Source organism: Condylostylus longicornis, unplaced genomic scaffold, assembly GCF_029603195.1.
Source record: "Condylostylus longicornis isolate FDR11 unplaced genomic scaffold, ASM2960319v2 ptg000038l, whole genome shotgun sequence".
In the NCBI taxonomy this organism is placed as follows: Eukaryota; Metazoa; Arthropoda; class Insecta; order Diptera; family Dolichopodidae; genus Condylostylus; species Condylostylus longicornis.
This window is the reverse complement of record NW_026578007.1, coordinates 13,082,457-13,091,787: the sequence shown is the minus strand read 5'-3', so window position 1 is coordinate 13,091,787 and position 9,331 is coordinate 13,082,457. Positions and strand designations below refer to the sequence as shown.

At 25.4% G+C, this 9,331-nt stretch overlaps 5 protein-coding genes across 5 annotated transcripts in view; 3 read left to right on the top strand and 2 right to left on the bottom strand.

Moving 5' to 3' along the window:
- Nucleotides 1-220: 220 nt before the first annotated feature.
- LOC129609111 (calcium and integrin-binding protein 1-like) lies at nucleotides 221-1,387 on the top strand. The gene is made up of 5 exons (XM_055520990.1): nucleotides 221-418; nucleotides 481-515; nucleotides 623-870; nucleotides 929-1,130; nucleotides 1,223-1,387. The coding sequence occupies exons 1-5, from the start codon at nucleotides 368-370 to the stop codon at nucleotides 1,242-1,244; spliced, it is 558 nt and encodes a 185-aa protein (XP_055376965.1). The 5' UTR covers nucleotides 221-367; the 3' UTR covers nucleotides 1,245-1,387.
- Nucleotides 1,294-2,008, bottom strand: LOC129609112 (putative oligosaccharyltransferase complex subunit CG9662). The gene is made up of 2 exons (XM_055520991.1): nucleotides 1,786-2,008; nucleotides 1,294-1,735 (listed from the first exon to the last, which is right to left on the bottom strand). Exons 1-2 carry the CDS (start codon nucleotides 1,922-1,924, stop codon nucleotides 1,425-1,427), a joined length of 450 nt encoding a protein of 149 aa, XP_055376966.1. The 5' UTR covers nucleotides 1,925-2,008; the 3' UTR covers nucleotides 1,294-1,424.
- An 842-nt stretch (nucleotides 2,009-2,850) lies between these two features.
- Nucleotides 2,851-3,463, top strand: LOC129609095 (DNA-directed RNA polymerases I, II, and III subunit RPABC5). Its single transcript, XM_055520961.1, has 2 exons — nucleotides 2,851-3,227; nucleotides 3,283-3,463. Exons 1-2 carry the CDS (start codon nucleotides 3,133-3,135, stop codon nucleotides 3,389-3,391), a joined length of 204 nt encoding a protein of 67 aa, XP_055376936.1. The 5' UTR covers nucleotides 2,851-3,132; the 3' UTR covers nucleotides 3,392-3,463.
- Nucleotides 3,455-4,605, bottom strand: LOC129609092 (retinol dehydrogenase 12-like). The gene has a single exon (XM_055520960.1). The coding sequence runs from the start codon at nucleotides 4,574-4,576 to the stop codon at nucleotides 3,614-3,616; it is 963 nt and encodes a 320-aa protein (XP_055376935.1). The 5' UTR covers nucleotides 4,577-4,605; the 3' UTR covers nucleotides 3,455-3,613.
- A 26-nt stretch (nucleotides 4,606-4,631) lies between these two features.
- The window catches only part of LOC129608944 (SRSF protein kinase 1-like), a 29,911-nt gene continuing 25,211 nt past the window's right edge, over nucleotides 4,632-9,331 (top strand). The window contains exons 1-2 of the mRNA XM_055520751.1: nucleotides 4,632-4,675; nucleotides 7,762-9,162. Of these exons, the coding sequence (XP_055376726.1) occupies nucleotides 4,632-4,675; nucleotides 7,762-9,162 (1,445 nt within the window). The remainder of the gene's footprint in view (nucleotides 4,676-7,761; nucleotides 9,163-9,331) is intronic.

The window sequence follows — 9,331 nt, the reverse complement described above, 5'->3', positions numbered from 1 at the left end:
AATAAATAATAATTTTTGTAGAATTTTTGTTTTTCAAACTTCATTTTCTGTGAACTATAATGTGCATTATATAAATCAACTGTCATTGAAATAAATATCAATTACAAAGGAATATGTGTTTACATATCATTGGAAATTGAACAGACCTTATTATTTTAAAGTTAAAATTATTTCGTTGCTAGCGCAATTTAACTTTCTTCTCTATCTAGTATCTGTTATCATTTTGCCATCTTGTGTCAAAATAGTATTAAAAGTGTAGAAATAGAAAACACATCATAATAACTAAACATTAAAAAGTAAAGTACATTCCATATTATGTTTACTGCCTAAATCAATTTGCCAAAAACCTTTATTCGCACAATAAAAGATGGGTCAGACAAAGAGCCAATTTACAGATGAAGAATTACAAGATTACGAGGTATTATCTTAATTTATAATTGCTTCTGATCAAAGTATTGAAATATTTCAAATTAATTTTAGGATTTAACATTTTTCTCAAAGAAGGAAATTTTGTTGTAAGTGTACACAACATGTTTATAATAAAATCAGTATATTCAAAAAATTTAACAAGAATAAGTAATACATTTTATTCAACTTTAATAAAGTAAAATTAAAATTTCAGTGCCCACAAGAAATTTAAAGCCTTAGCTCCAGAAAAAGTCGGACACAATAAAAATGCTAAACTAGCAATGAATAAGATTTTGCAATATCCTGAACTGCGTGTTAACCCGTTTGGAGACAGAATATGCAAAGTCTTCAGTTCAAGTAATGATGGTGATTGTACTTTTGAAGACTTTTTAGATATGATGTCTGTTTTCAGCGACGCATGTCCCAAATCTGTGAAAGCTGAACATGCTTTTCGTATCTACGGTATGTAGCTATCTATTTATAATTTATTAAGGAAAAAAAAACAAACTCAAAATTTTAGACTTCGATGGCGATGACATGTTGGGAGTTAGTGATTTGAAACAAGTCATAGAACGGCTTGTAGGTCCTGATAATTGTCTAAAAGAAAACGATATTAAACAACTTATTCAAAATATTTTGGCTGAAGCTGATCTAGATGACGACGGAGCTCTTTCGTTCCCAGAATTCGAACATATCATTGACAAGTCGTCTGATTTCAGCAAGTAAGATATTATTGTACTGATAACATATCGATACTTATCTAGATAAATTTTGTTATCAATAAATATTACAAATTAATGTTTGCTTTTTTTAGTTCATTTCGCATCAGGTTATAAAAATTGCGCTGTCTAGTGAGCATGAAAAACATTAAAGCAAAGTCTGAGATGTTCTTATTTTTATTTATTTTTTTAGACAAATTTTCTTTTACAAGTATTATTTTGAATTTATTTAAATAAATTATAAAGCATTAAAATCTTACAAAAACTTTTGTTTCCTTTGCTTATGAGTTAGAAAACTTATGGCTGTAAATATCCCGGCAATTTCATTCTCATAAAAATCCATGTAGTGAAAAATGAAACTAATATAAATAGGAAACCCATAGATGTTAACAAAATTCTGTTTAAGTTCGTTTTCCCCGGTCCATTACTATTGTCCATTATAATGAATCCCAAACCACCAACTGTAAATAAAAAGCTACTAGCTAAACCCTCCATTATATACTGCCCATTAACTCGATATGGCATGAATGCTACTGGACGGCTATGACCATGTTCATCCATTGTAGAACCCACACTAGGAGGTTCAACAATGACATCGTAAATTATACCTAAAATTTCGGATATTAATTATGAGTTAATATAACATAACTTTTAGTACCTCCAGTGACAAGAAAATATGAAAATAATATCATCGAAAAAGTAGCCATAGGTGAAGGTAATCTCAGCCATGATGGAGCTCGAATTCTTATATCAAAAGGTAGTATATAAAATGGTATATTTAATATTAATTCTAGCATTTTTGGTAAACAAAAACTTTACTAAACAAATAAACTAGCTTTTATAAAAATACCACTCAAAAAATACTGATACTACACAATGTCAACGTCACATACATTTGTCATAGCCGGTCAAATGACAAATAAGAGTATCGATAGCAACAGTTTTTTTTAGTTTTACATTAGAGAAAGTTTTTCAAGTGCGTCGTTTATTAAAGTCTATTTCGTTTGTAATATATTTGTGCGCATTCAAAATCCTAATTCGTACCGCCGCGCGGTAGAAAGCATTTATTTTTATAAATTTGTGATAATTCATGTTTGTACGAAACGCCCGAAGTAATGAATTTTATTTTTTAAGTTCAAAACTAAAAAAACTTTTATGATTAACTGAAATTCTTGTCTACTCTAATAGAAAAACAGTACTGAAATAAAGGTAAGTAGGTAGTTGAAAACTAAAATAAATGCATACCTATTATCAACATAATTTTCCAAATGCATTTTTTAAATGTAAATTAGAAATCGATAGCCAGTTAAAAGAATTTTATATACAATTTGTGTTTGATCAATAGCGCTACAGATTTTTTGTTGTGTAATTTTTAATATTAATTTCTAAAAATGAAAGAGTTTAAGTAGTTTATAAACGAAAACATTTTGTATATAAATTCGGCAATATAGGAACAATCTATAAATTTAAATTAACCTGCAAATTTAAATGTCAAAGATTATCACATATTAAAAAAATATTCAGAATTTAACATCTTCAAGTATTATGATATATAGTTATATCTTTAGCCTGATGTAACAAGAAGTAAACGAGCTTGCAAATCAACTCTATAACACAAACACAACAATATTATTGTGAATAGTCACATAGCCACTTTTCATATTGTGAATAAATTATTTGATTACTTGAAATTGACATTTCTCAATCAAGCATTTCAGGTAATTTCAATTTGACAGCAAACAAGAAGCTAATAAACTTTAATAACAATAATAATACAACTAAGGATATATTTTCATTCATCAAATTGCTTTCAACACTAATTTAAAATTTTGCTGGGAACGGAGAAGTTGTTCACCATTACTAACTAAACTTTATTTTAAAATTAAAGCTACTCCGTGTTCTAGATTATTCGAATATTGAAAGCGATTCTGCAATTTGCGATTGCTCATTTCAAAAGAATATTAATCTAGAAAAAAAAATAATAAATTAGACACAAATTTTTAAAATGATTATACCAATACGCTGTTTTACATGTGGAAAAGTTATTGGTAACAAATGGGAGTCATACATAGGACTCCTACAAGCTGAATACACTGAAGGGTAAGCCTTTTAAAAAAAAAATTTAATTTTGATGTTTAGTAGCATATATTTCTAGAGATGCATTGGATGCATTGGGCTTGAAAAGGTATTGCTGCAGGAGAATGTTATTAGGACATGTTGACCTTATTGAAAAACTTCTTAATTATGCTCCTCTAGAAAAATAGAGTTTTTTATGTAGAACTTAAAACTTTCTTTATTGAATAAATAAAAATATAAATATAACAATCCTTTAATAATTCCTCCCTTTACTTTATTACATACAAGTGTTTAATAATAAATTAAAATTCATTTTAAAATTTAATATTTATGTATTTAATAAACTATTTATACAATCTTTCCACATTGTACCTACATACCTACATCCAATTAAGGCGAATAAAATATTTCTACTTTGAACACAACCTTAAACTCTCTTCATATAAACGTGTTGAAATTACATCTTCGAATACGTGTTTTGACTTAGTTTGCTTCAAATTTTTGATGTAATACCCAGTATATGGATTTAATTCCTCTGTATTTATATTATCTGTTGCACAATGTATTATGCTTTGTGCGCCTTGTTCAGCTGTTCGTAACATAAGCCATATAACTGGTGAAAAAGCTACAAAATGATACCATTTCGGTTTGTAGTCTCTAAAAAGGGATGTATAACACAATCCTGGGCAAAGAGTATGACAATCCACTCCTCGCTTATATAATTCTCTAGCAAAATAAAAATTTGCTAATTTTGAATTAGCATAGTATTTGTTATGACGGCTGTTGGATTCCGGATTTGTATTTGTATTAGTAAATTCATTAAAATCAATTTTCCCACGCTCATGCAAAGATGAAGTGACAACAACTACTCTGGATTTATTCCGTCGGACATTATCTTCTAGCAAATTATATAACAAAAAATGTCCTAAATAATTAACACCGAAATGCATTTCAAATCCATCTGCTGTTAGAGAATGCTCTTTTTTTGCTAAACCGGCGTTATTTATAAGGCAATCGAAATTTGGGTAGTCTGATTTAATTGTGTTAGCGAATGTTTTAATTGATTCAAATGAACTTAAATCCAATTTAATAAAAGACATTTCACCATTTCCAGTATACTGGCGAATTTTTGAAATCGCCTGTTCGGCGTTTGTAGAATCTCGGCAAGCCAAAATTACCTTAGCACCCCTTTTGACCAAATGTTTTGAAGTTTCATATCCCAAGCCGGTATTTGCTCCAGTTATAATAAATAATTTGTCCTTTAACGACGAAGTAGACTTCACCCAGCCCCATTGTAATTCACGAATTTTTCGAATTATATAAATTGCAGAAACAGTTCCCAATGTACCAAACATAATAAAATATAAAACCATTTTTAGAAATATCGGAATGTCTTCTTTGTTTTGTTGTTTTGATAAAAACCATAATATGACTCAACAAAAATCATCTGGCAATCATCACTCAAAAATCGAGTGATTTTCATTAAACACGCAGATGTAAAGATTTCTTTTTAGTAAATTTACTATTTTATTACCGTGTGTAACTTAATGTCAACTCTTTTTGTTGTGTTATTAAATTGATTAAACTCATTTAATCTAATAAAGTTTTTACTAAATAATGATATTAATCATTAAATAGAATAAAAGTTTCGAAAATATGATTTAATAAATAAAATATTTCGAATATCATTAAGCCGTTATGTTTACACAAATATTTTTGTCTCAATGATAAATGTATGTTTCGTTACCCTTTCCAACAAATTTTGACGACAAGGGTTGTCGATTTTTAGAGTTCCTGAAGCATACGCCGATCAAATTAAAAAATTTTGTAATCATACAAAAACGAACGCGAAAGAGGTTGGTTTGTCAATTCATATTTTTTCAAATTTAAAGTGTCAAAATAGAAAAAATTATGTTCTGTGTTTGGAGTGCGATCTTTATTAAGGGGCGTTTTCGTTTTTTTAAAATAACATTGTATAAATACAACAACTGTCGAATTTCAGAAGGAAATAAATAAAATCTTTATCTAGCTACCGAGAAAGGTAATCTTAGTAAAAATAATCCAAGCCGACTCTTCAACAATTACGTTTTGACAGTATAGAGTTCGTCCTTTTATACAGTTATACGGTATCGTGGTATAACAGAAATAATGGCAAAATTGTAACGATCTGACAAATACGTATGTTATTTTAAAATTTATTATAACTGTATATATGAATAAATAAAATAAATACATATATACTTACTAAATGCTAAATAGAGAGATAAAAACAATGAGAATTAAAGAGAAAAAAATATTTTATTATAATTTTTAAACATTTCTAACATATTCTCAAAATCTACAAATGTATACATATACATAATGTATATACCTGACCTGACTTAAGTAATAAATTATACCATATATAAATTTACATTATCTTTATATTATACAAAATGCACTTTTATATACATATACAGTAACCATATACACAAACCTGTTATCTTATTTTCAAAATCTGTTTATCTAAATGTGTGTCAATTATTAAATTCGATATATATAAAAAGTTATATAGTTACAATGAAAAATTTTAAACACCTTAATAAAAATAGTATTAATAAAAAAATATATACAAATCTCTCAAAATGTCTCCTATCAAAATAAAAAACCTAAAATTTGATCATGCGCATTCTTTTTTGTAAAAAGAAAATACCATTATTTAAAACTTAATATTTATTTTATAACTATATAGATACATAAAAGATAAAGAAAATTTATTTTTTCTACATGAAAATTTAAGAGAGACTCAATTATAGTTGTGGCATACGCATGTTCGATTTTTTATCTCAACTTTGTTCCTACATACATATAACATATACATTTAAGTATAACAATTTCTTTTTTATTTTTTTTTTAATATTCAACCCCAATTATTAATATACATAAAAATAATAATAATATTATAAAAGTTATATACAAAAATACTGAATAAATCATAAATAAAAAATTTTATCCTGGAAAATTATACTGGAAATTTGTATATTTGCTATTTGAATATTAGAAAATATTTAATTCAAATTCTCTTAAGATCCCCCATTACAAAAGCAATGCAATATAACATCTAGATATAAGGTATATTTTGCAATATTTTACCTAGGTATATGTATATAGAGAATAAAAAACAATGATTCACATATGTTTTAGCAAAAATAGAAAAGAAGGGGTATGTACATTTAACACTAGTGTAGTGTAAAATAACAAAAATAAATAAAAAAATTTCCAAAAATAATGTTATGCATATAGTTACTCAGTTTTATAAACGATATCGAGAATTTAGGTAGAATTTTGGTTAAAAATTTTGGATTCTTAAAATAAAAACCAGAATATTAAAAATTTTTTTCTTTCAATTTGATAATATGGATACAAATATATAATTTTTTGTAATTTATTAAATTTATATAAATTTTTACTAATATAGAGGAGTAGCTATTTATATATAAGATATTAATAAATGATTTTTTCTATATTCAAAGGCAAACTATTAATATAAATTTTTGTATATTTAGAAAATTATACAATCCTAAATTAAGAGCGAATACATCGAAAGAAATTCACTTAGAAAATATATATATATACTTATAGAAATCAGTCATTTAACTAATATGAAATTCTATATTGGATTATATATACATACATATATTTATATAGGAAATTGAAATAATCACATAATAAGGTATGTAGTATTGTAATAACTTAGAAAATTCAATTATTTATGATGAATTAATATTTTTTTTCACATTATATAAATATATAATACACAGGAATATACACACACATGTATATACATATATACACTTAATATACTTTCATTTTATTCGATAAAGGAAAAAACTCCATTTTTCCAATGAATATTTCATTTATTTGAATAAATATACATAATAATAATAAATATATTCTCCCTTAAGGATAACGTATGTCCTTTTTTTGATAAAGCTCTCATATATTCTCACTCATATTATTTTGAAAATGTGAAGAGACAAGAAAAATGAACAAAAAAGAAAAACCCGAAGAGAGAACCTCTGACTGTATAGCAATTTTTCATTTTCGTTTTAATTTTTTTTTTTTGTATATGCATGAGGAGAAAAAAGAACTCCAAAAAAAATTTTTAGTTTCATATTTAATTCGGTAATAAGAGGAATGAAAACTTTTGCAGTATCTACTTTTTTTAACAAAGAAAAAAAAAAAAAAAATTTTTTTTAATATAAAATTTTTCTAAAACAAAAAAAAATTTTCTACAACTATAGAAAAATATTTAAAAGCTAAAATTAATAATAAATACCTTAATCAATACACTTTAATTTTAAAAATTTTTAATAATTATAAATTTGTAATTTAAAGTAGTTTACGAAAAAAATTTTAGGATAATAATAAGGAATAAAAATACATAAAAATTCACAATTAGATGTATTCAAAATAAATATATATACCCCATATACATAAAAAAAAAACCAAAAAGAAAAAAATTTTTTTATACATATATACATACATACATACCATATGTGTAATGTTAAAAAATCAGAAATATAATATTATTAGTAAAAGTGAAAAGAAATTCATTAGTTGTTTCAACCCTGGCCCCTGTTTTACCAATTTCTGGGTCGGGTCAACCAACCCAAATACCCACTTGTATTCAAGAAGTTGCCTTATCAATTTTTACACAACATCATCATCAGCAAGATACAAACGATTCAATAAAATCAACAAATTATGATTATCATTCAAATCAAGAACGTATTGAATTATTAAAAAAAAAATATGAATTATATTTTAATGAAGAATTTCCCTGTGAACCACCAACACCACAACAACAACAACAACAAACATTACCACCACTATCATCATCAACAACAACAGCATCAGATATAAAAACAACAACAACAACAATACAACTACCATCACATAATAATTTTATATTATCATCATCATCATCTTCAGATGATTGCTTAAATAATATTACTACTATTCAATCATCAAATAATATTAAAAATTATTTATCAAGTTGTTCAGCTCCAATTATTACAACAATATCATCATCAACATCATTACCATCAACAACAACAGGAATAAAAACAATAACTGGGAAAAAATCAACAACAACAACAGCAATTGATAATATTGAATTACCAATAATAGAAAAAACAACACCAACAACGAAAATAGATAAATATTTTTCATTTAATAATGATGATAATGATAAATTATTATTATTAGATTTGGATGATGAAAAAAGACCACAAATAAATAAAAATCATTATAAAAATAATCAGCATGAAATTAATGCATCATCAATACTACATAATCATAATAAATTTTTTCATTCATCAAATATAATTAATATAAATTCATCAACTAGTAATTTAATAAATTCTATACCATTAAAAACTTCAATAATAAAATCAACAACAATAAATAATTATAATAATGATGATAATAATGATGATGAAAATGATGATGATAATGATGATGGTAATAATGATGATAATGATTATGACGATAATATTGCAATACGCAAAATATGGTCATTAAGTTTTCAAGATGATACAACAGCAATTAAGGATCATCATCACCGTTCAATTGATTTTTTACCATCACAAGAAAAATTTCAAATATCATCAACATCATCAATACAAAATGAGGAAAGATTAATAAAAAATTATCAGCAGGTACAACAGCAGCCTCATCATCACCATCATCATTATTTTCATCAAAATTTTTTTCAAAATCAACAACAACTACTACAACATCATCATCATCATCATCATCACCATTTACAACAATTGCAATTATTACAACAACATAACAATCAACAACAACATGAAGATGATGAAAAAGCTCAACCTGTTTTTTTATCATTATCATTGTCGCCACCAACAAATCGAAGAAAAGAAATGCCTGCACTAAAAGGATCTTTTATTAGCCTGTAAGTATATATTAAAATATTTATATATATGAGTGTATATTTTTATATTATAAAAATAAAAATTATATTATAAACTTTTATAGAACATGCAATGTACGATAATAATTTATTTATATTCTTATATTACAATGAGTAATTCATTTTTCTTTTTTAATTCTATATTATATAC

What these genes read in the sequence shown, in the direction of transcription:
- LOC129609111 (XM_055520990.1), top strand. Translation starts at nt 368, where the DNA reads ATGGGTCAGACAAAGAGCCAATTTACAGATGAAGAATTACAAGATTAC. An exon ending in TCAAAGAAGGAAATTTTGTT is followed by an intron (nt 516 to 622) that starts GTAAGTGTACAC and finishes TTAAAATTTCAG; the next exon opens with TGCCCACAAGAAATTTAAAG. An exon ending in ACATGCTTTTCGTATCTACG is followed by an intron (nt 871 to 928) that starts GTATGTAGCTAT and finishes TCAAAATTTTAG; the next exon opens with ACTTCGATGGCGATGACATG.
- LOC129609112 (XM_055520991.1), bottom strand. Translation starts at nt 1,924, where the DNA reads ATGCTAGAATTAATATTAAATATACCATTTTATATACTACCTTTTGAT. An exon ending in ATATTTTCTTGTCACTGGAG is followed by an intron (nt 1,736 to 1,785) that starts GTACTAAAAGTT and finishes CCGAAATTTTAG; the next exon opens with GTATAATTTACGATGTCATT.
- LOC129609095 (XM_055520961.1), top strand. Translation starts at nt 3,133, where the DNA reads ATGATTATACCAATACGCTGTTTTACATGTGGAAAAGTTATTGGTAAC. An exon ending in CAAGCTGAATACACTGAAGG is followed by an intron (nt 3,228 to 3,282) that starts GTAAGCCTTTTA and finishes ATATATTTCTAG; the next exon opens with AGATGCATTGGATGCATTGG.
- LOC129609092 (XM_055520960.1), bottom strand. Translation starts at nt 4,576, where the DNA reads ATGGTTTTATATTTTATTATGTTTGGTACATTGGGAACTGTTTCTGCA.